This window comes from Mauremys reevesii, linkage group 10 (genome assembly GCF_016161935.1).
Source record: "Mauremys reevesii isolate NIE-2019 linkage group 10, ASM1616193v1, whole genome shotgun sequence".
Lineage (NCBI taxonomy): Eukaryota > Metazoa > Chordata > Testudines > Geoemydidae > Mauremys > Mauremys reevesii.
This window is the reverse complement of record NC_052632.1, coordinates 73409942-73437695: the sequence shown is the minus strand read 5'-3', so window position 1 is coordinate 73437695 and position 27754 is coordinate 73409942. Positions and strand designations below refer to the sequence as shown.

General features: G+C 50.6%; 2 protein-coding genes and 1 long non-coding RNA gene across 13 annotated transcripts; 2 read left to right on the top strand and 1 right to left on the bottom strand.

The window, feature by feature from the left end:
- The first annotated feature begins 114 nt into the window (after positions 1–114).
- Positions 115–4168, top strand: PSMG3 (proteasome assembly chaperone 3). Of its 5 annotated transcripts, none has more exons than XM_039492597.1 (3): positions 115–272; positions 1957–2189; positions 3622–4168. In XM_039492597.1, exons 2-3 carry the CDS (start codon positions 1974–1976, stop codon positions 3772–3774), a joined length of 369 nt encoding a protein of 122 aa, XP_039348531.1. In that variant the 5' UTR covers positions 115–272; positions 1957–1973; the 3' UTR covers positions 3775–4168. The 5 variants fall into 5 exon arrangements, with proteins under 5 accessions (XP_039348531.1, XP_039348533.1, XP_039348529.1 ...); XM_039492599.1 differs by lacking the exon at positions 115–272 and adding an exon at positions 435–454; XM_039492595.1 differs by lacking the exon at positions 115–272 and adding an exon at positions 567–588.
- LOC120373764 lies at positions 2186–18993 on the bottom strand. Its single transcript, XR_005585700.1, has 3 exons — positions 18905–18993; positions 2763–2949; positions 2186–2302 (listed from the first exon to the last, which is right to left on the bottom strand). It is a non-coding gene; the product is annotated as an uncharacterized LOC120373764 (long non-coding RNA).
- TMEM184A (transmembrane protein 184A) lies at positions 6641–25674 on the top strand. 7 transcript variants are annotated; one of them, XM_039492587.1, is made up of 10 exons: positions 6642–6842; positions 13049–13242; positions 15489–15746; positions 17248–17413; positions 19166–19256; positions 19350–19425; positions 20453–20544; positions 21513–21682; positions 21848–22045; positions 23661–25674. In XM_039492587.1, the coding sequence occupies exons 3-10, from the start codon at positions 15489–15491 to the stop codon at positions 23909–23911; spliced, it is 1302 nt and encodes a 433-aa protein (XP_039348521.1). In that variant the 5' UTR covers positions 6642–6842; positions 13049–13242; the 3' UTR covers positions 23912–25674. The 7 variants fall into 7 exon arrangements, with proteins under 7 accessions (XP_039348527.1, XP_039348521.1, XP_039348525.1 ...); XM_039492591.1 differs by lacking the exon at positions 6642–6842 and adding an exon at positions 6923–7055; XM_039492588.1 differs by lacking the exon at positions 6642–6842 and adding an exon at positions 7374–7523.
- The last annotated feature ends 2080 nt before the right edge of the window (positions 25675–27754 follow it).

Sequence of the window (27754 nt, the reverse complement as noted above, 5' to 3'; positions counted from 1 at the left end):
AGACCTGCCTGCTCGGAGGGGCCCGGATGCAGAGGGGGCTCCCTGCTCTGTGGGGCCCCATGGGGTGCGGGGGAGGCTCCCCGCTCAGAGGGGCCCGGATGCAGAGGGGGTTCCCCGCTCCGTGGGCCCGGGGTGACGCCCAGGCCGGGGCGGGCTCAGAGTGACTCAGCGGCGGCGCCCAGCGCGGAGAGCGGGCTCGGCGGGAGCAGCGGCGGCCGATGACCGAGGGAGCCGCCGGGCAGGAGAGGGGAGGACGCGGCGGAACTGCCAGGGTGAGGCCGGTGCGGGCAGGCCCTGGTCTCGGTCGCCGCCTTCTTCCGGGCGGGCCCCGGGCCGGTCTCGCCTCCCAGCCGGGCCCGGCCCAGGCCCCTACTATGGCGCCCGGTTTTCTGGGCCTGGAGGCGGGGCGGCTGCAGCTGCCGGCGAGCTCCGACCGGGACGAGAGCTGGAGCTGGTTGGGCCCATAGCTCCCTACCGGGCTCCACGGCCCATGGCGGGCGCGACCCTTCCGCAGGCCCCACGGCCCAGCCCGGGGGTGGGATCCTGGCGGGCGCGACCCTGCCCAGGGCTCCATGGCCCAGTCTCGGGGTAGGATCGGGTGTGACTCTGACCCTGCCCATGCCCAGAGTCTGGGGGTGGGATCACGGTGTGAGTCCAGGGTCTAGTCGGGGGTTGGGATCCTGGTGTGATCCCGACCCAGCCTCGGTCCGTCCGTGGGGGAGCAATGGGTGTTAGGAGGACAGAGGAGACACTGGGCGAATAGTGGCTGTGAGTGATCAGCCCAAGTCTTCCCCCGGGATTTCGGTCAAAGTAAAACGGATGCATAATGGGAATCAGTGGCCTGGGAACGCCAGGCTCCAAAGAAGGGGTGCCCTTAAGCACAAGACGGGTGGTTCTGCTGGCCCCGTTTTATCTCAATCCTCAACATTTGGGTAGGGGAGTTTGGCAAAATGGTTCTGGATTTGATCCATCTTGAGAGCAGGGGTGTAGACACTTAGCATTCAGGGTCCCCCCGGCTCTGCTCTGGCCCCAGCACTTGCCCCACTGCAACCGCCTGCCCGGCACTCCTGTCAGGGTTGGGGCGTGGGTCTTGCTCCATTCTGCCTGGCTGGCACTTCTGCCAGGGCTGGGTAGAACGGGGAAAGCCCTGGTGTTCCCACCAATCCCTGGCAGGAGTGTCGGATGGGCAGAGTGGGTGGGGGTGCGGGAGCGCCCATTTTTCTGGAGGTCTGGGTTGGCCCGGTGGCTAATCCACCAATGGGAGGAGGGCAAGCGAGCAGGTGTCCGGCAGCGGTAGAGGAGATCTTCAAAAAAGGTAGGGTCACTGCCTGGGGGAGCCAGGCCTGGCAGTGGGACTTGGAAGGGAGCCGGGGAGCAGAGCTGGGTGTGTGTTCGGCGAGCCCGTGGCCAGAGGGTCCATCCATCACCCAGCTGCAGGAGGTGAGGGAAGGTGGGCCCCCATCCCTCGTGCCCTCCCAGTCCCTTCCCCGTAATTGCCCTTTCCCACCTGAAATCGGGACCCACCCAAATATCCCATGCTGGCTACGCCACTGCTTGAGAGAAACCATGCTCTAGTAGGAACCAGGAGACCTCGCTTTGGGAGTCAGGACCCAAGCCTCATACGACTATATGATCTGCTGTATGTGACACAAAAACAGTTGTAATCAGTGTCAAACTATGAATGGCATAAAAACCTATAAATAGCAACTCGTATGTGTAGCCTACGTGTAGCTCTCTAATGATGGGCAGTTAAAATTCACTTCTGAGTCAGATACACCCAGGCATCAGATGTTCCTGATTATTTATATACAGCTGCACCTGTTGCTTACATCGCTGGGCATATTTATATCATTAAAACAACTTAACCGGTATTTTAAATTTAATGAAAATATTAAGCCTTTTTATGGCCCTTAGTTACTGTTTTTATATCTAATACTAATATATTATTTTACTCAGCAATTAAGACCTCTGCCATGGCAGCAAAACCTATTGTGACTTCGAAGCAGAGAGAGGAGGTGGTGAGGGGTGTCCCAACAGAAGTGGTGTGCACGGCCTTCTCCAACTCCATTCTTGTGGTGGTGACGCAGTATGGGAAGATGGGAACGCTCGTCTCTGTGGACCCCAGCACAATAACCAGTGACATCAGCAAACCTTCACTCACCACAAAAGTGCTGCTGGGCACAGATGAGGTACAAAGCAGAGCACGTGGTCCTGAAGATTGAAGGGGAATCTCTCACTAGCTCAAAATTCGAGCCTGCTAAGCAGCTGATATGTAGTTGTGCAGTGGTAAGATTAAAGAATCCTGTATTAGGGGAGGAGTGGTTCATCAATAAAGCTTGAGCATTCAACTGGCATTTAACATAATGTCTAATTGAATCTACACTGAAGGCATATATGGGATCTGTCACTTCATACTCAGTTATTCTTATGGTGCTTTGCAGCTCCCATTGTCTTCAGTGGTGCAGGAGCAAGGGTAATGGCCTTCTAGCCTTTCGCAGGTGCATGTCCCAGTCAGTTTTCCCATCCCACCACTTCTTTTTCTCCAAACCTTTGCCTCTCTCATAATCGACTTCAGCTTCCCACCCACCCCCTAACTGTGCTTGCCACCAGTTGCCCTAGATAAGTCAGTTATCCAATTCATTTTGGCTTAACATGAGTTCTGATTGACTATTTTACAGAAATAAGAGAAGAAAATAATATATTTTGGAAAACATCAATTAGACAGGCACTAAATATAAAGTTACAGAATACTGCAAGATTACCTGGTTTTACAGTGAAGTCAGAACTATCTTGTGCTGCTTGCTAACCCCAAGGGGGGGGGGGGGGGCGACAACTCAGCGATGTGACAGGTTCCTGTTCCTTTTAGCTCATCTTTATGTAGTTCTCACCCTTCAATAATAGGCTTTCTTTTCTTCATGTGGGATGGTTACAGCCTTGGTGTGATGTGCACTGGTCAAAATGGAGCAGAAGAGCATATTCAGTTTCTGATATTACCTTATGTTAATTAGTGGCTCTTCCTGTTACTTATGGGAGAATTCATTTCCCCAAGTCTTGCATATATCTGCTCCTTTGTATTGTATGTTAATTAATTAATCTAAACAACCTTGAGGAAGACTTTGATTAACATGAGAACGAAGTACTTCCTGCCTAGCCTTTTGCGGTGATGCATGCTGCCAAAACCCACAAACCAGTGTTGAAACAAAACCAAACAAAAATAAACTTCAGATACATCCATCTTGCTACATATATTTAAGTAAATTCTGGACAAATTGGGCATACTTGTTAGAGAAACCCCAATTAAAGGGAATTATATCCCTTTTCTCCTGCTAATGCCCTTAGCCTCACCTTTTTTTTTTTTAAAGTCTACATTATTCTATCAAAATTATTGTGTGGCTTTAACGAAGGGCTATGATACCATTTCAAAGTCTGTGGTGAATGTAAAGACCTGGCTGTCTTTACATTTACATGTCAGCAAATCCAGTTTCAGTCCAGTATAGATAAGTCCTTAATGTACTTAATATGCTTAGTAAAAAGATATTCCAGGAGCATTCCATTAGTAGCGAATTAATAGGGTGGGAAGATTCTCTCAATTGAAGGACTGTGGTTTTTTTTGCTTTTCAGCCCCTCATCCATGTTTGTGCTAAAAACCTGGTGACATTTGTGTCTCAGGAAGCTGGGAACAAACCTGTTCTCCTAGCTATAGCTTTGAAGGACAAGAGCATGGAAGGAATAAAAGCGCTGCAGGAGTTGATTCGAAGTTGCCAAGTGTGGTGAAGCTGTGCTGTCTGAATGCAAGGAAGGGATCCTGGGTCAGTGACCTACCACTGTTTATTTAAAAGGACAAAACATGCCTTTATGCTGTTTTTGGATCCTGTTGAGGATTTCATGAATTTTCTCTACCATGTAGAACTTTGGGCGATTTTGCCGTTGTTGCTGGGTTTGGAGCCTGTGCAGTTAAGCAGTGAAGTTAGAATGTTTTTCTCAATACAAAATGAAATTTCATTTCCATCACATTGGGGGGGGGGGGGGATGTATATTTGGAAAACTGCACATGGCTTTGCAGCAGTGTCCAGAGAAGTAAATGGCTTCAAGCAATGTAACAATGAAATGCTGTGCTGCAAAGTGTAAAATGTGATGTAGAATGAATAAAAATACACATTGGCAAATGCTTAATGTTACCTGTTTATTTCCCATGATGATCAGTTTAAATTAAATATTTGGAGTCAGAATAAAGTCAGTGGTAATTGTATGCAGTTTAAAGTAGGGATAAATTTTGACACTTGACTAGGGTCCGTGGGAAAGAGTTGTAAGTATTGACAGTGTGAGGGAGTTAATACCATGCTGGGGTACCCTGTCTTCTGCCACTAAAGAGAAACCATCAACTTGAAAAGTATACTTGTTTGAAATATAGTACCCACTGTAGTGATGGGTAACACTTAGCACTGCTGTCGCTGAAAGAAATTATCAAATGAAAATATTAGTCCTTTTTTTCCCCAGTTTGTTTATTTTGTGATGATGAGCTTCACTGAATAGGCCAAGCCCTGATCCTGCAGTTGGATCCTCACTGGTGAATGCTTGGGTCTGTTAGAAGCCCCATTGACTTCAGTAGGGCTCCATACAGGCACAAGGGTTTACCTCCCTAGATCCAGTTGCAAGAGAGGGGCTCTAGTCAGTTTCTCCCTGGCTGAAAGGACCCTTATAAATATAAACATCGGTAGAGGAGTAGAAAAACCTTACACATTTGTAATATTTTTTTCAAATATCAGGATTGTGTATCAGAAAGTGTCATTTTAAAAGTTGGGTTTAAAAGCTTCAGGCTTGTAGAGTCCCCTTAAGGGAAATGCAATTAATTGCATTTTTCAGAATTTTATTTCCCAGTGCCATGGGGTTTGCATCTGTGTCATAATCTAAAATTCCTTCCCCCCCCCACCCCAATTTTACATTCCCCACTCTCATTCCCTTCCTATTGTTCTGACCAAGGAGGACTGGAAGACCTGCTAAAGTCTGTCAATATTATTTCTGTATTGATTTAGGGATTTCCACTGAAAAATACAAATCAGTTCCCAGTACTGAACATCTGAACATTGTGCTCCTACTGTACGTGCAGCCCCTACCAGCTCAGGGAATAAAGACATCATGCAAATTGAACCTGAATTGCACCCCCACCCATGACAATACACAATAGTACCACTAGGCTCTGAAGAGAATCAGTTCTAATTGCCTAGAAGCTACAAGGGCCAGCCACCATAGGTATTAAGAGATGCTGTTTGTCACCACATCTGCAGGCAGACAGGGAAGCTGGAAGCCAACTGGCTGGTCCTTAAGGTGGCAGTCGGCTAGGCTGGTATTTTACTGTCTCTCTACATGTTTTAAGTTAGAGACAGGCCCAATTTTTAGGAAGTGACAGGGAAGCAATAAACAAAAAAAAAAAAATTCAAAAAATTTAAACATAAAAAATAAAAAAAAAATAAATAAAATATTCAAAAAGTTCATGTTAAAATAAAATGTATTTTTTAAGGGATGTACAGTAGTATTTTTTTTTGTATTTATATGTTTTTACAGAACAAAAATTTACCACAAAAAAGGAAAAAGCCTAACCTGTCAAAAAATTTTCAATGTGAAAGGAAAACACCCCTGTTCCTGTGTGTCACCACCCTGTGTGCCACCCCTGGGTGGTGCCAGTGTCTCCCCCCCCCTGCCCCCCCTGGTGTGGGGGTTGCTCCTGGCTGGGGGGCTGGGCTGCAGGCAGTGGGGGGGCTGGGCTGGGAGGGGGGGGGGGGGCTGAGAGGGGGGAGAGTGGGGCTGGCAGGGGCTGGGGGGGGGGGGGGTGGCAGGGGGGGTGGGGGGGGGGCTGGGGGGGCTGGGGGGCAGGGTGGGCAGGGCAGGGGGCAGCAGGGGGGTGGGAGGGCTGGGGGGCAGGAGGCAGGGAGGGGGTGTGGGTGGGGGGGGGGGGCAGGGGGGGGGGGCTGCTGGAGGCAGGGCAGGGGGGGGGCAGGCAGGGCAGGCAGGGGGGGCAGCAGGGCGGCGGGGGGGGGGGGCGGCGGGGGGGGGGGGGGGGGGTGGGGGGGGGGGGGGGGCTGGGGGTGGGGGGGGGTGGGTGCTGGGGGGTGGGTGGGCCCACCCCCTCCCCCTCCCCCTCCCCTCCTCAGCACCCAGCAGCAGCAGGCAGCAGGGGGGGGGGGGGGCTTGGGGGGCCCCGGAATCCCCAGCCCCCCCCAGCCCCTAGCCCAGCTGAGGAGCTGGGGGGAGCGGGGGGGACTCGAGAGGGAAGGGGGGGGTGGTAGAAAAGGGGAGCCCTGGACTTTTTTTTAGCCCCCCCCCCAGCCCCCAGCCCCCCAGGCTCCAGGCTGGGGCTGTGGGGGTAAAAAAAAAAAGGGGGGGGGCTCCAACCCTGCTGTCCCAGGCCCTTAAAATTCCCCCCCCCCCTGAGCGGCCACCCCTGGTACAGCACACCAGCTCACCAGCCACGCAGTACAGGCAGGGGGGGGGGGGGGCCTGATTCAGGGGAATTGGTTGAATTGGCCTAAAGCCGGCCCTGGAGACAGGTGACCAGTGTGAACAAATCCATCAGGGCTTTATGCACAGCTGTGGCTCAAAGGCAGGTGTGTATCCCAATAAACAGAGCAATGGCCCTGACCCTTTCGGCAAGGGGAGCTCCCTGCTTGTCATTCCATTCCCAGCGAGGGCCAAGAATTGTGCTTCTCCAAACCCCAAACGAATTCCAAGTTTTCCAAGCCACAGTGCCAGCCTACGGCGTGAAGATTGTGTTTATTCGCTGGCCCCTATGCAAGTGGCACTTCCGTTTGGTTTCCTGGGCAGTAGCCAGCGCCAGGCGCGATTCGGTAGGTATCATGCACTGATCTACTATGAGATCCCAACCGTTTCAAAATACGGTAGGCGAGCATGGGAACAAGGAAGGCGCAGCTTTAGGCTGGGGTTGCTGGGTGTAGTAACCGTGGGGCTGGGCAGGGATTATGATTGCCTAGGTGTTTGCGGGGGAGGAGCTCTGAGCCAGGAGTGAAACGAAACAGCAGGGAAGCGTGGCAGAGTGAAATGTAAGTTCTGCAACTCTGGAAATAGGACTCTGGAAATCAAACCGGCCTCGTCTGCTACCAAGGGATCCGGGCGCGGAAGGAGGGGGGAACGAGTAGCGATAACGGGGGGCCTCTGTCTCAGGATGGGGCCAGGCAGGCGGGAGCCCGGCCAGGATCCGGGCACGGCTGGAGTGTCTGGGAGGCGGCAGGCACCGGGGGAGCGAAGTTGGGGGGCGGGGGGAGACACGGCCGAAAGTGCAGCGAAGAGGAGAGGCTGAGCCGGAGGGCAGAGGGCTTTCCCGGGGAGGGGGCGGTGACCGGACCCGGGGGGAGGAGTCTCCGGGGGAAGGCAGGTGGAGGTGCCGGAGAGGGAGGTGCCAAGGGACCCCGCAGGGCGAGTCCGAAGAGCATCGGTTCCCGGAGCAAGGCGCTGGGCGGGCGCGGCGGAGGCGGCCAGGCTCAGGTGGAGCCCTGGGCCGGCGGGGGCCGGTGAGTCCCCTTCCCCGTCCCGGATCTAGCGCGCATGGGGGAGGGAAACGCTGCCCCGAGATAGCGCAGGCTGGCAGGGGCTGCGAGCGCCACTGAAAGGGGGAGACACAGATTCCACCCCCCACCCCCAGACCCTCCCCCAGCAGCCTGGCCCCTGAGCCCCAAAGCCGAGTGAGTGGCCTTGTGAGCTGGGGCACAGCGCCCCTCAGGTGTGGAGCAGCCAAAAAGTGGTTGGGCCATGGCATGGCTGGACCTCCTGGCTCTGCGGCCTAGGGGTGGGGGCAGTCTGTGCCCAGTCTGGCCTGAGCTGGCTGCCTCTGGGGCCTGGAAACTAACCACCTGGGGGATGCAGGGAGCAGGTACCCTGACAGCAGAGACCTTCCATCCTGCCTTGCGGCGCTCCTCAGCCAGGGCTGCATGCAGCTCCGCCAATGCCCCTGGGTCCAGACCTGCACCCAGCCCCTATGTCCAGTGCTGTCCCCTCCCACAGCTCCGCCAATGCCCCTTGCTTCTAATCTGCAGCAACCTTCTCCACAACTCCATTTCAGGGCCCCTCATACAGATCTGTCAGGGGTGCCCATGCCTGGTCTACAGTCCCCACCCAGCTCTATGATGCACTCAGTCCTGAGAGCTGGCATCCTTTTGGATGGCCATGATCCCCATGGCTGAGTGACTTTGTCTCTGCAATCAGCACTTTGGGGAAGACAATCCCTTAAAATCTTATGCCATTCACCAGTCAGGGATCTGTTTAGGGATGAAGACGTGGCAGGTTGCCCTGAAAATGATGGCAGAGACTCTAGCATGGAAACCCAGCTGACTCGACCTGTCTGCTAAGAGGAAAGATCTGTGCTTCTGCTGGTGACTGGCTTGATAGGAGCTTTCCAATCCTATCCTATAGCAAACATAGGCTTGGGGTGGGGCATAGCTAGTGCCTCACTTATAGTGGCGTTTGTGTAGTAGTGGGTTAAAGGGCACTTCCTTCTAGGTCATGTGACTGCAGTGCAGCAAGACTGGTGCAGGTGAATGGCATGTTCTTTTTCATCAGTGGAAAGTGTCTGCTTTGTCCCGTGGGAAGTAGGACTGGTTTTTCTCCATTCAGTGGTCGGATATGTTGTAAAAAGTGCCTGCTTGAGTGAGGAACAGCTCAGTTGTTCGATGCTTATTGATGGGAGTTCTGTTATCCTTCCCAACTCTGAAGGGTGCAATTAAGGTGCAAGCTGCAGGCATGAGTAATGTCCTGCCTTGAGATGCTGAGTTCCACGTAGACTTCAATTTAATGTACAGTATAAAAGAGATTGAAATTTCAAAGCTGAAACTCAGTTGCACTGACTCATCAGAACCAGAAGGTATCTATGGGGTGACTTTGAATAATATGTCATGCTTCTTTTTGGAGTGTCTCAAACCCTAACTTTGCCTCACAGCAGCCTGGTGAGGCAGGTGAAACCTGTATTATAATCATCTTACAGATGCACGTGAGTTAGAAGCAGAACTGGGAATGGAACCCACAAACCCTGGTTCACAATTTGATGTTCAAGATACTAGACCACACTTCAAGGAGCCCCTCCTAGTTAGGATTAAGAGAAAGTTCTGTCCTTGGGTCACCCCAGTAATTGAAGTTATCTGTATTTTGGATTTGTTTGTTCTGGGATGAGTTAGCTGCCGTGTGATATTAGTTGTGATTGAACACTGGGGTGTGCAGTATCATCATCTCCTGCTTGCCATAAAGTGGTGGTCTTACACTGAAGGAATTTTTGATTCACTGTGACATAGCTTGACATGTTTAAGCTCTGGCCTCCATTAGATGTGGCCTTTAATATGGTCTGTCAAGGGTATGAGTTGCTTAGTTGCTGTATCAATTCTCCTTTCCCTAAACTCTCCTGCTGTTCTGTGTTCTGTTTTGGAAGCAAATGGGTCTTTAGCTGCTTGGAAATGACCAGTTACCCAGCACAGCTGGTATCTAATTACATTCCAGAGCTGGGAATTCTAACTCAGCACTATGTGGAGGTTTTTGTTTTTAATGAGTGTTGTTATAAACTGTTAATTAAGTCCTACAACAGCAGTAATCTCAGCAGGATTGACGGCTATGTAATCATAGCTATTCCTGATTGTTGCTCCTACTCCTTTTCAGCCTGGGCTAGGAAAGCTAATAAAACCTATTGATAACAACATTTTCCATCAGCTGGCTAAGATCAAAGCCAGAGACCTGCTGATGTGCCAGGGTGCAGCTGCTAAGAATAGGCGATTTGGCCCAACCATTTCCCATCCCCACCCCCAAAGCCATTTGTTTGGGCCTCTGGCTGTGTGATGCAAGCTGTGGGGTAGGGAGGAGTCATATCCTAAATGTTAAACCAGGGCAGCCAGAGGAGTTCAGTTCCACACAGTTTAGAGAGGAGGGATTGGGGGAGAACAGGGAAAGGGCCAAGAAGTGGTGTATGTTTTGTGGGGTGGTAGAGAAACGTTTCCTGTTAAAGCGGGGGAGCAGGAACCTACAATAGGCTCCAGTGAGGGCTGAATACAAGGGAGAGTTGGCCTGATGCCTCAGGGGCAGGTGCTATTATCTCCACAGAGCTCAGCTCATGCTCCGCAGTCTGTGGCGCTGGGGCGTCAGCACTAAATATCATGTTGCCATTTCAGCCTGTTGTTGGATGAAACTTCCGACGCAGGGGCCTCCTGTGGCTTCCATTTGGCTCCATGGCCTGGTCCAGCCTTCAGTTCGGTAAAGAAAAGTTGGAAGTGAGTGAATGGAGGAATGGACTTGACACAGCGGGTGTAGATAGGGGCTGGCCTGTGGTGATGGAGTTGGGACTAGAGGCCTGTCTGCTTCGGAGATTTGCCCTGATTCAAGCAATGGAGAGCGAGGCACCCAGGCGGTTGCTTCAGTGCAGGCCCCCAAGGCAGATGGAAAGCTGCCACTCGCACTGGGTAATTCAGTTCTGAGGCACAGTCTGCTAATTGTGTCAAATCAATTGTGAGGTGTGTGCAGATGGTTAGTAGGATGAGACCAAACACATTTTACTTATAACCCAACCATCCCTGAAGGGCTGAAAAGGCCAGTGCGTTTATGTAGGCCTTAATTATTTTACTGATGCTGGAGCAAGTGCTGTATCCTCTGAAAGTGTGATTCTGCTCTAAGTATCTGTTAAAATGGAATGGGGGGTGTGTGTGTCCCATTATTGTCACATGTCAATGATTCCAAATCTTGTTTTCTCATCTTACAGGTGAAAAGTGCCTCCTTCACCTCCCTTCTCCCAATCCCTTCCCCAGCCCAATGAACCCAGAATCTGACAGTCTTCCCCAGATCACTTTGACATATGGCAGGCTGGGTTCTTTCCTTCTCCCCCATCCTTGCCCATGATGCTGATAATACAGATCCAATTCTGCTCTGTTACTCCTCTGCAGCCATGCACCTGTAACGAAGACTAATTGGGGCAGCAGAGGTTGCAAAGGTGTGAACACAGGATGTGATCTGCATGATGTGATCTGCATAATGTTTGTTAAAGGAGGTGATTCATGAGCAGGAAATAACCCAGCTGGACTGCCTGGGCCTTGGATGAGTTTGTGGTACTGGCTGTTAGAAAAATATCTCCTTCCTCTTGTAAAGTGATCAGATTTGATTGAGATACAAGAATTATGGAGCCTCTCCATGCCATTTTGAGAGTTGTTTTTCAGAGCAGAAACACATCTGGAATTTAGCTTTGATTGAAGTGTGCCAATCTCCTTTTTTTTTTTTTGTCCACATGTTAATTGCTCTCATACCTACATGTTTGCCTCCCAAATGTTCTTGGGTATCTGGAGGATTGGGAGGGCATGTTGTGTTGTCTAGAGGCCTTGCAGCAACATTTTCCTCTATTTTCTTAAGAGTCTCTTGTTATATTTTGTGTCTTCTTCAGGCTGCTCATGGTGCTATTCCTTCTGTGCTTGCTGGGGAGATGTATCTCTGTTGATTAATTGTGTTATCAGAGTGAGTCATCTTGGCTTTTAATAAGAAGCTTCCGAAATTTTCCTCGCTTTCCGTAGGAGTCTGAACTGTGATGGAAAGTGCACCCATGTGCTCCGTGTTATGGCGCTCTTCAGATTGAGCGGTAGAACTCTCTTGATTTGTACGGCCCTACGTGGGTGCCCAGTCATCTATTAGAAAGGATTCTATTATCCTGAAAGGTCTCTGGGCCTGAGCCAAAGACAATGGGAAGACGCCCACTGACTTCAGTTGGCTCTGGATCAATAAAGAGCAGAATCGAAGAAGCTGAGTGTTTGGCGAGCAGGCAGGAAGATGGAGGCCCAGAGTCTCAAAAGTATTTAGGCTCCTACCTTCCATTGAGATCGATGGAAGGTAGGAGCCTAAGTACCTTAAGGATCTGGGCCAAAGTGCCCAGGGTCAGTTGGCCTTAAAGGTTTAGTTTTGGAGAGTGGAGGTTTTTCCCCCTCCTCTGAGTGTGCGACTCAGTGACCAAAGTAAAAACGCAACAGAGCAGCCCTGAGACTCTCTAATGGTGCGCAGTTTTCAAATAAATAGGTGGAAACCCACCAGCATAATTGGTGGAGCAGGCGCTCTCTGTGCCTCAAGACTGCTTTTAGCATCCATACGTGTCTGACAAAGCTCTCGGCCCCGTGCTTGGTGGAGCTGAGGCTGTCCATACAGATTCCCAGCAGGCACTGGGTTATGAAATGGCTCTCCATCCCATATGGCCTTCCTGCCTCAGACGGGTGCTCGCGTCAAGAGGTGGGGGCTGTTCCTGAGCTGCTTAGGGGAATCTGTGCAGACTGCCATTCTTGCTCTGTTTGTACAGCACTTAGCACGCCAAGGTCCTGGCCCTTGAATGGGGCTCCTAGGTACTACAATACAGTCGATAAATCATTTACTGCTTTGTCCTTCCCCTGACACAGCCTTAATGGGCAAGTCTTCTGGGTCTATGGTGCATCTCCTCCTTTGGCTCACTGCAGATAGAAGAAATAGGACTAGATAGGAACATGGCTCTCTTGCTTCCCTGTGTCATTACCAACCTGCCAGATATACCAATGCCTCACAGATTAGGCACTAAGGCTTTCCCTCCCTGTGGTGGAATATTATCTGCACTTGGATCACGTCATAAAACTGCTCCTCCCCTTCCCAGAGGAAGCAGGAGGGGTTGGACCCGGCCTGGCCGCCACCAGCTGTCCAAGCACTAACACACAGCTACTGTACCATGCTGTTCCAGGGCTGATCACAAAGCAAATAAGGAAGGGCATAGCTGTTAAAAACCAAACACAATCTTTACTCCGTCCTCCCCGTTTCCATGAACCCCGTGCTATCTATGCCGTCCTGTTAATGTTTATATGGCAGGGTCTCTGGTGTATCAGTTTGTCCAAAGGACAGCTCCCTGCTCTCCCTTGAATCCCACTTCCTGGACCTTGGGGGCTGTGAAATGAGCTGTGAATCCAACAATGTATTTGTTACACAGAGAAAGCTGGCAGTCAGGTGACTGCTTGGTAACCCGATCTTCGCCTTCACTCCACCTGTCTGTCTTTCTCTTCTTTCCCTTTCCCAGGTACAGATGTTCTGGGCGTGAACTCTGAGCTCTTGCCAACTTGAGTGGCAACACCGCCTGCAGTTGGGACCTCTCCATTTACATGTGAATTCTTCTCACCCAGCCCTTCCCCTACCAATGGGGAGAAGAGATATTTTTAGTCACTGGTGCATGTGGCTGTTGGCTTGACACCATCTGAATTCCTCTCCTGCAAGGTAGGAATTGTGCGGGGAGCGGAAAAGGAGGCTGCGTGGAGAATTCTTGCTTTTATCATTATTTAAATAGTTATTAATAGCGTGGATCAACCTCTAACACGGAACCTTCCTCCCACTAGCCCATGGGAGTTTGGGCAAACAAAACTTCTGGGTTAGCTTCAGGGAGATGCAGTTAGTTAATGGGGAAAATGGATAAATCTATTAATTTACTAATTTACAGGAGAAACTTGTTAAAGACTTTTTTAAAAGCTACATGTTAAACTATTTGGATTCCTGGAATACAGGGTGCTACACAAGCAGTTTAGCTGAAGAAATGAAAGACCAAAGATGGCAGCTGGGGTGTCTGGAGACCTTTGGGTCTGAGACCCCACTATAAATAGAAGTGTGTTGTGAGATTGGTTCTCTCTGTGTCCAGACATGAGATGTGGTGCCCAGAACATGCTGACCATTGTTTGCTCTGGAAATATGTTGTTCTTTGCCTTTGAGATCTGGCTTGAGAAGGGGAACCCTACCAGACACTGCGCTGACTCTATGGTGGTGATTTCCTAAAGAGCTGATGGAACCCCCAACTGGACTGCAGGACTCTAGTCTTTCTGCTATGCTTCAGGGTTGGCAAAATAGAATTTTTACATGCATCCCAAAGTGCTTGGCAAGCTATGAGATGCAGCACCACTGAAATGCAGCTGCCTCTGGGATGGAGGACATTGGCCGGTGCATGGTACACTGACCACGCGGCTAGGTAGAACAGCTATTTTAAGTGTTAAAAATGTATCCAGTTTGATCTTGGATACATAGACACTGTGGGAATTGCAGCCAAGGGCAGAATCAAGGTGCCCTTTGTGTCTTAGAACTGTAGTGGAATGAGGCCACTTCACTTTCCCTGAGGTTTTTCTATGCATCACCTGGCCCTAAGGCTGCTGTCTTGAAACCATCTGAGATGGGCAGAGATTGAACAGAGAGCTTATGTCAGCTCCCTGATCTTCGGTGCCCTCTGAATCTTGCGGGAAATGGTTGGTAGTTTGCCAGAGATTCCTGTTCTCATATCCTACCATGAAATGGTTGCAGCTTTTATTCTTTCTTGGCTTGTGGCTCTGGGAGCTGTGGGCAGCGCTTGTCCTCTGGCTTCTAGGGTTGCACCAGTGTTCGCTGCTGGTCTAGACCACCAAGGAGAACGGCAGCCACAAGTCTGTGCATTCCCAAGGCAATGGTGATATGTGCACAGCATGTCAGCAGGAATTTCTGCCTGGGCAATTGGTGCCTTTATGATTTATTGGCAAAGATCTACCTCTATCTCTGAGTGGGAAAGGGTTTGAGGTTCTATTGACTGACTGAGATGAGTCATTACTCCTGCCCTTAAATCACTGATCCTGACTGGCAAGGGAAATGGATCATAGGGGACCCTGAGCAGCAGGTCAGAGACTATTTCCCGCAGGTGCAAGGAGACCTTTTTCCTTCCCTAATGTGTGACAAGCCCCTGCCGGGGAAGAGTAGGAGGAAAGACCAGGAAGTGTGCACATGAAGCAAGGATGGACAAACAGGGAACCAAGCTGACTCTTGTGTACAGGAGACTCCATTCTTGAAGGTGGTTCTACTGAGCTCATGGGGGTTTTGTGGGCATCCTTCCAGTAGGAGTGAAGAAGCAGATGATGTAGTGATTTGTTGGTTTTTAAGAGACTCTCGAGTGACCCTCCATGTTGGACAAGAACCCAAAAGCCGCTGCTTCTCTGGGCCACATGGGAACCAGTTTTCTTGTAAGAACCCCACGATGCCCATGAGAGTCTGACTGGAAGTACCCAGGGAACTGCCTTGTGGGCAATATTTACCCCTGCCTGTGGGCAGAGCCTAGGAAAGAGGCTCCCAGACCTTTTTGTGCATTTCAGTAAATCCCTGCTTCGAGAGGAAGGCTACTGGGAAAAGGTTCTCGTGTTAGCCGAACCTGTCTGCCCATCACAGCTTCTAGGGCTAACGCCTGAGACCTTGTCGGGGATCAAAACATCTTTTCGCCTGCTGAGCATTTCCCTTCATGCTTCCCCTGCTGTTTTCCTCTCTCCTCTCCTTGTGCTTCCCTGCCCCTCGCTCCCCCGGCCCCTCTTCACACTGTGCGCCGTTCACACTGACTCCTGGTGTTCCACCGCCTCCTGCTGCTCACTGCTCTACCTTTGCTCATTGCCCCCTCTCTGTATGCTGCTTTGTTCCCTTAACTGCCTTCCTGGCTGTATTTACCTTTGCTCTCTCCTCTCTGCCAGATGAGCAATACCACGCACACCAACGTGTCCTCTTCCACCGAGGGCGGTGTAGGGGTGACCAGCATGGCTGGCAGCACGCTGCAGACCAAGATCTTCCCTCTGACAGACTCCAGCCATCTCTCCCCTGAAGACGACTCCCTGCTGAGGGCCCTCCAGAACTACTCCCAAGATGGCCAGCAAATTTTCCTGACCACTTCGGTAGCGCAGGTGATCTCTGGAATCTTTGTGTGGTCGGCATTGATTCTTACCATCCACCAGGTAAGGGCAGGACTCTGCAGGGAGAGGGGTGTTCCCCTGAATCTGTGTGCGTGCTGTCACCTGGGTGCATGCACACATTAGGGGGAGCGGGGAGCTAGGGAAAGGGAGCTGCTGAGCATTGCTCAGGGACTCAACTGAATCTCAGGATTCTTGAATGCTTCCATGCCTAAGCTAGTTACAGACTATTTCCTTGTCTCTAACTGCTTCCCTTACTTCCAGCCAAGCATCTCCATCTCCTGGCTGTGGCCTCCCACCTATTATAGTGTCTACGGCAGGTGCCTCTGCCAATTTCAGACCAGCATGTTACAGGGGGGGATGAGTCCAGCCTTTTCAAACCTGATGCTAACAGCTTGATAGAGCAGACTTTGTCCTTCAGCTCCCCGGAGTGGCTGCCTGCACGCCCTTCCTCGCTGTGTTTATCTGAAGTGCTTACACCAGAGGGAAGCTGTAACCGTTCCTAGAGCGTCAGCAGTTCTGAGGCTAAGGGAGTGTCCTCCATTCTCCTTTCTGGGGAGTCTGAATTTCCTAATGTCCCCATTCCCTGCTTAACAACACGTGAAACCTGCTGGCTGAGGCCGGGTCTCCTCTGTGGGTTTAACTGAAATTTTTGTCCGCAGAGCCCAGTTCTCGGTATGCAGGTGTAAATCTGGAGTAACTCCACTGAAACCAGTAGAATTACACCAGATTTACACTGGTGTGGCTGAAAGCAGAATGTATTAGCTCAGCATTAGTATTCGTATGGCAGTTAATTCCTGGGCCAGCTGGTGCAGTGGGGTAGACACGCTGACTCTTCACCCTGCAGATCCAAATTTAAAATTGGTTGGGATCACAAATGAAAGGAGTTATTTGATCTCAGCCCACTTGTTTTGTGAGATAGAATTCCCTGCCCCCTCCCATGTAACAGCAAAGTTCTTGTACTCTTGGTAATTGTTGCTTAGGAGTCCCAAGCTGAACGAGTAGGAGATGTGCTCCAACTCTACTTCTATATTGTGTGTGACAGGTCGGGACTAACATGCATTGGCAAAGCTGTAGAGGACCTGGGACGGGAATAGCAGGGTGCTTGGTGGTAGGACTGAGGTGTGGGCAGTACTTTGTGTGGAGATCTTAAGCCTCTAGCCAATGGGATTAATCCTCCCACGCTTGCACTTGCTCCCTGCAGGAATGCTAGTCTCTGATTTCCTCGGCATGATGTCTTGGCAGCATGTGTTTATGTGCTTCCTGCAGGCTGCAAGGACCATGTGGTGGCGGGTGGAGTCTGGCAGGGTATCTGGATGGATTCTGATTCAGGTGTCAAGAGATCTTGCTCCCTGAAACAGATCTAAAGTCAGAAGTGGGCAGGAGGGAGATGAAGACTGGAAAACCGCCTAGGGATGCTCCTTTCTGCCCCTATAAACAGATGCCTGCTGGCCTATTGCCAGGTCTGCTTCTAGGCTTCTCTTCGGGAGGTATCTCTTACGGTCTTAATGTCGCTACATTGCCTGGAGACTCTCCCTTTCCCCAGATCTACATGCACTTGAGGAATTACACCATTCCTAATGAGCAGCGCTACATCATCCGCATCCTCTTCATCGTGCCTATCTACGCCTTCGACTCCTGGCTCAGCCTCCTCCTCATTGGAAGTCACCAGTATTATGTGTACTTCAACTCTGTGCGTGACTGCTATGAAGGTTAGCAAGGCGGGGAGGCGTTTATGGTAGAGCTGGGGAGAAGAATGGTGCAGGAGGAACCTGTGGTGGAGGGCACAAGGATTTTCTGTCTCCCCTTTCCAGTGGAAGCTAGGCAAGATGCCACATCAGGGTGACTTGGCATCTCCCCCTCCACCCGACCCACAAATCAGATCAGTGTTTCAGGGTCCAAGAGGGAACCCAGGGAGAGTTTTCAGGCTGCAGATTGCCTGATAGTAACTCTTGGGTTTGTTGTTGTAGAGACCAATGGAAACAATCAACACCCACTCCTCTCCCTGTCTCCAAAACTGGTGCTGAATGGAGATGGGCCCCTAGGCTGCAGTGTTGCACTGGTGGAGGCTCTTGAGAGTAGGGGCTGTGGGGGCGGAAATGAATGTTCCTGGGAACGCCTGGTAAAATTCCATCACCAAACTGAAGGGGAGGGTTGAGGTGACTACTTGCTTCTGGAGTCCCACCTGAGGCAGCTAGCAGTACCTTGCCAGAGATGGCTAAGAGCAAAATGGAATAAAACGGCCATAGCCCCCATTATCCCTGTGGCTCAAATACTTCCGAAGAACAGAATTTTTGTCTCTGGATTGCGCCAGGTTTCATCAAACAGCAAATATTTCCAATCCTTTTCCAAGGGTGGATACCGCCAGCTGCCCCCCTTCGCATCAAATCCCAGAGGTCAGACTCCCTGCAGTGCAATCAATACGCTCAGAATATGTCAAGAGCAAAGTCTGTGTTTCCAGCAGTTTAACAGATGCTTGCCTGGGGGTGGGGGGACACTGCCTCCCTCTTCAGTGATCAGTTTCAACAGGACTGTATGTGCAGTCCCTCCCAGGCTAGCTGACTGGCCTGATTAGCTGAGCTGCTAGGGTCTTTCTCATCTGCAATGTCTGAGATACCCAGTCATGCTGTATGTGCTTGTTAGCTGCCTGGCTTTGCCAGGGGAAGGGGTTTGAGATTTTTAAGTTGCCTGGCTCACTGGGAGTGGGTTATGTTAAATGGTACTGCTGCACTTATGGGCGTTGGGGATTTTGTGTACGATCATTTAAATACAACGGCACCCGGTGTGTATGAACAGGCACTATCTTTTAGCATTTGCATGAATCAAAATAAAATCCCAGGCAGAGAGAGCCCAATGGAAGTCCAGCCAGGGAGAAAAAAGGCCTACTAACAGGGACCTCGCAGAGGCATAGTTTGTCTGCAGGCTCAGGAACTCAGCACTGTCTATCCACATTGTATTGGGAAGGAATTTTTTTTAAATCCAACCATTTGTGGCAGAAATGCAATATTTTGAAAGTGAAGGTTTGAGTCATTCAGAAACGGATGGACTCGGCCAAGAAGTAGGTGACACTGGGTTGTTTTGAGCCCTAAGCCCACTGGAGTTCAAGTTGGTTGGTTGACACCATTGCATTTTATACTGTTTGGAGTAAGAGTCTGAAGGTGAATGGGGAAAAATAACGAATTAGGTTTGTTAATGAAACTTACTTCAACTAGATGATCAAGCTGCCAAGGAAATGAGCTGATTGCAGGTCAGACCAGTTCAGGAAGCTCCACCCACAGAGCTCTCCCACTGCAATTGTTACCTCATCGGAACAAACTCTCCCTGACTCTTCCCTAGAAGGCAGGACATGGTTAACTATCAGAAAGCAACTAATAATACTTATGTGTAGCGTGTACGTAGCCCTTCCATGGGTACCTCCCTGCCTCATCAATCCACTGTTCACGTGCCCATCTTTGTCTTGTCAGCGTTTGTAATCTACAGCTTCCTGAGCCTCTGCTTTGAGTACCTTGGAGGGGAGAGCACCATCATGTCTGAGATCCGGGGGAAGCCCATTGCGTAAGTCCGAGTCTCTATCACGTTCTTTGGCCCCCTTCACTGGCTTTCTCTCTAGAACCGACATCACCAATTCTCATTGTGTTCCGATTCTAGGTCCAGTTGCCTCTATGGGACCTGCTGCCTGCAAGGAATGTCCTATTCCATTGGGTTCCTCAGATTTTGCAAGCAGGTTGGTCTCTGGCCTTGTCTGTTTAGCTCATAGATTAAGGCTAAATGAGAGCCCTGCTCCATCAAATTGGAGGGGTCTTTCTGGGCAGGCTGTTCTTCCCTGCTGCCTTTTGGAGGCGTTCATGCTTCCCTCCTGCTCCGGAGTTCTTGATATTTTCCTCCAAAGTGAAGCAGTGTATCGAGTCCAGTAGGCACCTAGCCAGCTGCAATCAGCTGTGCTTGGTGTCATGTGCTCTGCCTCTTGACTCACTCATTGCTGAGTCAGGGTCCCCTCCCGCTGGGGTGCCTAGATCCTGTTTTAAATCCTCCCAATCTCCTTTAGCCATGGGTACTGATTACCCAAGGTGCCTGCCACCAGGCAAGTTCTGGCACGTATCTGTATGGGTGCTGTCCTGGGCTGGAGGGAGGGTAGCTTCAGTTATGTATCCTAAATGGGTTTGCTGCTATTCATGACAATCCCATGGGGCTACAGCCCTGCTTCCTTACTGCGCTGCTCATGAATGAGCCCAGAGGGAAGCTCCTTAAGAACAGTTAACCTCTGGGCTGGGGACCCTGTGCAAAGTACGGCACGTACAACACAGACAGACCTGCCAAAGCTGCAGAGCACCTGGAGGGTGGGGAGGGGTTGATGAGGGGCAGGCTGTAGCTGACAGGACTGGATTTCTTGCCACAGGAAGGCCACAGAGAGACCTGGCAGGTGGGGGGAGGATTGGTTGGGTTGGAGCACTTCACTGGGATGCCAGGGAAGGGATCCTGCCAGGAAGGTGCACTGTGGCTGCAGACATGCCACTTGCCCAGGGCTGGTCTATTTCACTCCGTATCGCTGGCCACCCTTGCTAGTGGTGTAAGTGCTTGCTCCATAGGGAGGAATTTCTTTCTTTCTCCCCCTCCCCCTGCCCCTCCAAATGCCAGAGCTCCTTGCTCTCCATCCTGGGGAGGCCAGTGAGTGCCTCCGGTGGGAGGGTGGCGGGATCTCTCTCGAACACAGAGCTGGAAATAGCATGGAGTCTTTCCCTCTCTTGCTGCAGGCGACGCTGCAGTTCTGCATTGTGAAGCCCCTCATGGCGATCATCACCATTGTCCTGCAGGCATTCGGGAAATACCATGATGGCGACTTCAAGTGAGACTGCGAGGACTGTGGGACAGCCCATTCCCCCTAGGCTGAGATGGCTGCATCAGTCCTCTCCTCTAAGAACAGGCAGCGGCATTTCTCCTCCCCCTCCCAAATCCCCAGGGCACTCTTCCTCAATGGGAGCTGCTCTGAGAGTGGTGGGGACAAGAAAACCAGATATGGGGAAATTAAATGCTCTTCCTTGGGGCTGCTGGATCAGCACCATACTCTACTGGGGACCCAGCTCTTCCTAGCACAGTGAATGCTCAAGGGGGTTGCAGTCTATGGTAATCTTAATTTTGCAACAGGGCCCAGACAAGCCTTGGAATGGGGAGAGATGGTCTGTTGCCCTTACCATTTCAAGTTCCCGCACAGGAATGACTGAGAGCTCTAAGCCCTGTGATTGTAACCGCGGCCATGGGTGGGCGGGTGCGGGGTGTACTGGGGTGAGGAGGGCTTTGCATGCCTTCCACAGATCCGCAGGCCTCAGAATCAAGGGAAGACTTTTATGCTGTTAATCCAGATACAAATTTGGGCCTCTCCCCTCCTTTAACTCCAGGGCTAGACTGTGGCTGGTTTCCACTCACTGTATTTGTGCACTTTAAGTTTTGGACCAAGATCTTTCTGGGCCTCTAAACTCCCATCCTGCTACCAAGGAGCCCTTAGCCTAGTGAGCCACCCTGGTAGCAATTTCCTGTGTTTCTGTATGCTACTTGTCAGCCGGCCAAACGGAGCCCCTTGCAATAGGGCTGCAGGTGCCGTTATCCTAAGTGGGGAGGAGGTGTTGCAGCTGGAGAGAATAAGTTCCAGTAGGTAACACTCCCTCTTGATCTGGGTCTCTGTAGCTCCATGTAGCCTCTGTGTTGCAGATGAGGAGTGGCTGCAGCCTGTACCATTTAGGTTCCTGGCAACTTGCCAGTGTGATCTCTGGTTGGGTGTAGTTCCAGCAGCCCAGCTTAGTAACTCCCTCTCTTCAGCATTCACAGCGGATACCTCTACATCACCATCATCTACAACTTCTCTGTCAGCATGGCCCTGTACGCGCTCTTCCTCTTCTACTTTGCCACCCTGGAGCTCCTGCGCCCCTTTGAGCCAGTCCTCAAGTTCCTCACCATCAAGGCCGTCATCTTCCTCTCCTTCTGGCAAGGTGGGTCCTGGGGCTTGGGGTTTCCGGGAGAACGGCCCGTCTTCTCTCCCAGCACCTGATCCCTCCACCCAACAAGTTGGGAGGCAGCAGAAGGATCTGTGGTAGCCATACAACCTACTGGACGCCCTGAACCAGAACTGACTCCCTTTCTGCGTCTCTTTACAGGGATGCTGTTGGCCATCCTGGAGAAGTGTGGGGTGATCCCTGAGGTCCAGATCATTGATGGGAAGGAGGTGGGAGCTGGAACGGTAGCTGCCGGCTACCAGAACTTCATAATCTGCATTGAGATGCTATTTGCCGCCATTGCTCTGCGCTATGCCTTTACCTGCCAGGTATACAGAGAGAAGAAGGAAAACTCAACAGGTAACTACCCTCTGAAGCCATCCTTTCTACTTTCCAGGGTCCCCAGGCATGTAAGCAATGAGAGGATCGTGTTCTCAGCTGAACAGTAAAGAGCCTTAAAAGCTTCTTGGCTCTCTGCTGTTAAATCCTTCCTTTAGGCTCTCTTCCCCATGGTGCCTTCAGGCAGCTGCTAATGGCAGGGAAGAGCCCTCTCAGGAGGGATTGCTGGGACAGAGGATTGCCAATATTACAGCTAATGTTGTCAGGAAAGTGTCAAAGGATTCAGAACTGTCAAGTTGTGCATGTAGCTGACCTCTTGAAATGTGTCCTGGAGGCCCCCTCCCGTTCCCTCCCACTGCTCATTGTCCTGGCTTCTTGCCTTGAACTGGGCTGCCCACTCTTTTGTGTTATGAAGACATGGTTGCTGCTCACAACAGAGCCCGATATAGAGTGTGCCCCCCCCCCCCGGGTGCTGCTGTAATCATGCTGACAGTTGTTCTCTGTAATAGCATCCCCTTTATAAGGGATATTTCATCCAAGCTGGTGAGTTATCTCCTGCCAAGCACCAAATTTCACTTCAAATCCCATGACTGGCCTCTGTCTCCAGAGATGGGAATGTTGCAGTTACTACACTGTGTTACTACACAGGGAAGCCTTGTGTTATTCCAATAAGGACTGGCATTGCTGATGGAGGAGCAGCATGGCCTTAGAAGACTTCCCATCCAGCCCTTGCTGTCGGAGCAGGGTCTCCATGCCCTGGGGTCCTGTGGTATAGGTGGCAGTGTTTTCAAGGAATTGGACTCTTTATAATGGGGAGGTATCTGGCTGGTCCTTTGTGTGCTCTGTGGCCTTGGGTCCTTTGCAAACTCCAAAGGCTGAATGTGCAAGAGAATGAAAAGCGGGGGGGGGGGGCGGAGTTGGGGAAGGGACTAGTTTGGCCTTTTGTTCCTCTCCCCCAGGAATGGCAAACAAAACCCTTCACCTAAATGGTGCCATGGGATGTGCATCCTGCAAGGGATGGCCTCCCTAGGAAACTTAGAGAGAGCTTTACTCTGCTCGGAGCATCCTTCTCTCTCACTGGCTATTGACCTGCCTGTGATCTCTGGGATCCTGAGAGTCAGAGCAGGTTGGCTTGGTGTGGGCCTCATGCAAGGAGATGGATTTTATCTCTTTGTTGGAAAAGGTGTTTCACCCTTTGTATCTGGACCGTGCTATATTTCTGCATGCTACCCGCCTGCTAGCTTCCATGTAGGCTGTACTTGCTCATGGCTTGAAGAAAAGCACTAAGCTTTAATTCTTGGTCCACATTTCTACTTGTCCATTTAACAATGACACAGAACTTTTAATCTGTGGATGGATTTAGATAGCAATGGATTTAATCCTTTCTGTTGCGCGTTACCCACTCACTCATCTCAAATTCTACAAGAGCATATCAAAATGTAACCACTCAAAAATCAAACGTGTCCAGTGTGCTTTGATTGCTGCATATTGGGACTCGCTTTCTGTTGGCCAGAGGTTTTATACATCGCTAGGCTCAGGACCTCTGTCTGGTCCCTCCTGCCCTCCCATCACCCTTGTCTAGCGAGGCACTTCCTTTTAAAAGTGGATCACTCATAACAATTCTCTCTGCTTTCAGCAAACGTGGCCCCAATGCAGAGCATCTCTAGTGGGCTGAAGGAGACAATGAGCCCTCAGGACATTGTCCAGGATGCCATCCACAACTTCTCCCCCACATACCAGCAGTACACCCAGCAGTCCATGCAGGAGGCAGGGACACAAGCTCCTGGGCAGATTGGACACCCGGCACCCAAGGCTGACGGGCAAAATAGAAAAAGAAGCAAAAACATTGAGAAAAGAGTGCTGATGCTCTCAGACGATGAACTGTAGGTGAGAGCTGAGAGGACAGCGTCACGGGAGATGGTTTAAAAACTCATTGTCTCTGCAATCTGGAGCCAAGAGAGAGCAACAGACCTGGACCAGAGAAGCTAAGACCAGCTGTTGCTTTGGAAGGAAAAAGCAAGAACCAGAGAGGGGTGGGATGCTGAACTGTGCTTGACTTCTGCTGTCCTGTCCCTGTTGATGTTGGATATTGGTTCTTCTCTATTCCCATTAGGCCCCTATACTTTTGTCATTCAGTGGTTCCTGTCCACCAACCTGCCCCACTGCCAGTGTTTCTGATGCATGACTAGCATCTGTATCGGTGCTGTGGGAATGATGTGACAGGAAACAACCAGGACTCCTGAGAGTTCCTACCAGTGCTGCAAGATGGAGGCTGGAGTCCAGCTCGTCCTCTCACCTATGAACGAGGGCAAGGAGGGGAAGAGAACGGCTCTGCGTATCATGACTCTGCTCTAGTGACTCTTGGCCTAAGTAAAAAGATGAACGGCTCCCAAGCCTCCGAGGAGAAGAGCAGACTGGGAAGTCAGCTGGACATCTCCTTCTGCTCTGACATTTTGAAAGTTACCAAAGTTTATTTTGGTTAAAACTTAGGTGGGGTGGGGGGAATCTCAGGAATTTTGTATGAAAGGGAGGGAGGGAGAATTAATGAGCTATTTTCTGGTACCTACCTGCCTGTAATTTAATAATCCCCAAGGAAGTGGCTAAAATGAAATTAAAGTGCTGCTACTTGTACTGCTTCTGGGAGGGGGAACCTCTTTATTTGTGTCTTAAAAGGACTATGATCCACCTTGGAGTGGATCAAAAATTGAAATAGATTCCAATTGGCTGCTTAAATTGCTTTTCAGGGAATTGAACTGTCACGACTGTGACTGGCAGGGTTAGGAATTCACTTACTGGAAATTATTCTTCTTGAAAACATTTGCTATTAAGAACCCCTCCTCCTTAAATTTAAGAAGCAACTTTAATACCTAGCACTTGGCTTCATCTAGACGTGGGGGGAACCAGGACTATTCTTAAAAAAAAAAAAAAAAAAAAAAAAATTTAAACCCAAGTTCATATGTGGGAAGTGTGTGTGCAAACCCCTGCCCAGATCTGCCCTGCTGGGGTTACACTGATCATATACCAATCTATTGCTAGGGTCACGTGCACCTTTTTAAGGAGGCCATGTCCTCTATGTGAACAGAAGTGGGAACCTAAAATGACAGAGTGGCTCTGTTCTAGGATAGCTGGTGAGTGAAATATAAATAGGCCCGTGTCCTTTTGATGATGAACTGCACACTGCCATTTCTGGGAGACAAATGTCCTAATCTGGGATCAGATGGATTAATTCCCCTTTGTTGAACACCAGTGGATAGTGCACCTCATTCTGTGAACCTTCCTATAATCAGACCTGTATTTTAGATCTTTGAAGAGAACGGTACTAATTTCTATCCATACCTGGTCTCTCCTACCAGAATGCCTGCTGGAAACTCATTTGGGTGTTGGCATCGCTTTGTCTTAGTTCATGGGGGGCAGTTTGTGTGTCTTAAAAGGACCTATAGTGCCTCAAAGTTGCTGCCATGTAATAAATGTACAGTTAATGCTTATGGTTCTGTTTAGAAGTGGGCCCTTTTTTTAAAATCCATTCATTTTTCCCAGCTCTGAGATCCCTTGAGCCTGAGAAGTGGAAATTTTGTAATTTAACAATCCCACATTTTACTATTTATAAGGTTGTTTTTCCTAATAAATGGATGTTTCTATTACCACTCCAATGAGCGCTTCATTTGGCAAAGCCTTGTTACCCATTCGGCGGGGAGGGCCTCTGATGTAATCCAGCAGCTCTCTGCCATCCAACAGTGACACTTGTAAATTCAGAAGCATCACATTGGCCTCTTGACACTGTGGCAACTGGGGCACCAGAAATGCCTGCATGGACAAAATGTACCATGATGCCCTGGCTCTGGTGAGGAGTCCTCCCATCTCACTGGTTTTCACACCACCTCTTCTAGGCTGGAAGAACACAATGCTCTCCTCTGCATCCCTTCTACCTCCTTTCTTGTGCTGTGGAGTTTTCAGAGAGGTTACACCCACCTCGAGGCTAGCCTCAACCTGGGCTGACTAGTGTTTTGCAGCAGTGACAGGACAGTGGTAAGCAGACTTGATCAGAGAAGCTTCCCCGTCTCACTGAAAGCCTGTGATAGTAATACTCTAACAGCAGCGTGGCTCCCTCTGATTCTCTCCGGCACTGCTTCTGCCTGCTCAGCTGGAGAAGTAGCCTCCTGCAGGCTGCCTGGTTGGAGGTATAACTAGAGCTCCATGCAGGACTCATGCATGCAGCAAATCTAGTCTTGGGAGGGGCAGGAGGCTTCTGCTGTGTGTCTAGGTCTCTCTCTGTGACAAAAGAGCAGCTTCCAAGCATGACAAGGTGCCCTGTGCAGATACTGACAAAGCTTTACAGCACAGGCATCAAAGAAGCAACTTGAGCAACGAAGTCACTTGAGCTGAACACATTGGTCTTCCCTACCCCGGCTGCCTGGGGAGTAATCATGTCCGAGCTGGGACAGAGGTTGTTTCAACCACTGGGGTGAGGACAGATAGCAAAGGTGACTAAAGCACTTGCCTAATGTGCTAGGATAAAGACTTGCACAAGAATATAAACTTAATACAACTTACATGCCTGCATGGAGTCTGAACTCCAGGGCATTCATCTCTATTGACAGCAGGTGCAAGTCCCACCACAGCCACTGACAACTGGCTCCTGTGGCCAAGCCCTCATTCATTAGATGTAGGCCTGCTCTTGTTCTTGAAGAAGTCACTCTGATGTGCTACCACAGGCAAGAGTGTGCCATCAGCCTCCAGCAGCCCTGTGTGTAAGACTGAATGCTAGTGGCTGCTGTGCCCTTAAACAGCAGGCATGACCCACTGCTTACAATGCTTGGGGTCTGCCTGGCCTCTTTGCTGCTCTTTCATTAGGGTGACCTAATTTCAGTGTTGAAATAGTGGTGAACGTGCATGCAGAACAAAGACCTAGGAAGGTATCAGAGGGGTAGCCGTGTTAGTCTGGATCTGTAAAAGCAACAAAGAATCCTGTGGCACCTTATAGACTAACAGATTCTTTGTTGCTTTTAAAGACCTAGGAAGTATCTTAAACACAATGCTGCCTCTGCTTGCAGATGAGTCTTAGGCTCTTATGCTAATAAACACACACACACACACCCCGCCCAGGTGGCCAACCTGAGCCTGAGAAGGAGCCAGAATTTACCAGTGTACCTTGCCAAAGACCCACAGTAATGTCAGCAGCTCCACATCAGCTCCCAGCACCTCCCACCCACCAGCAGCCCCACTGATCAGTGCCTCCCCCTCCATCCCCACACCTCCTGATCAGCTATTTCATGGCATGTAGGAGACTCGGAGGGGGAGGAGCAAGGGCATGGCAGGCTATGGGGAGGGGGCAGGGCCTGTGGCAGAGCCAGGGGTTGAGCAGCAAGCACCCCATGGCATGTTGGAAAGTTAGCACCCGTAGCTCCAGCCCCCGAGTCGGTGCCTATACAAGGAGCCACACATGGCTCCGGACCACACATTGGCCACCCCTGCCCTAAATGAATCTAGAGCTGAATCACAGGCTTGGCCACTGTGTCAGTTCGTCTTGGGGACTGGAAGAAAGCCAGAGGCAGGTTCCAGGGAGGGCACCTTGTTGCTGACAATGACTCCCAGAACTGCAAGACTTGTTTCCTCCTAGCTTTTGGGGTACCGTTACTGCCGCTTCTGAAAGAAGAGGGGGACAACAGCTCAGTCCGCTGGTGTTTTACCCACCAGGGCTAGGTATCAACACAATCAGAGCCCTGTGTGGCT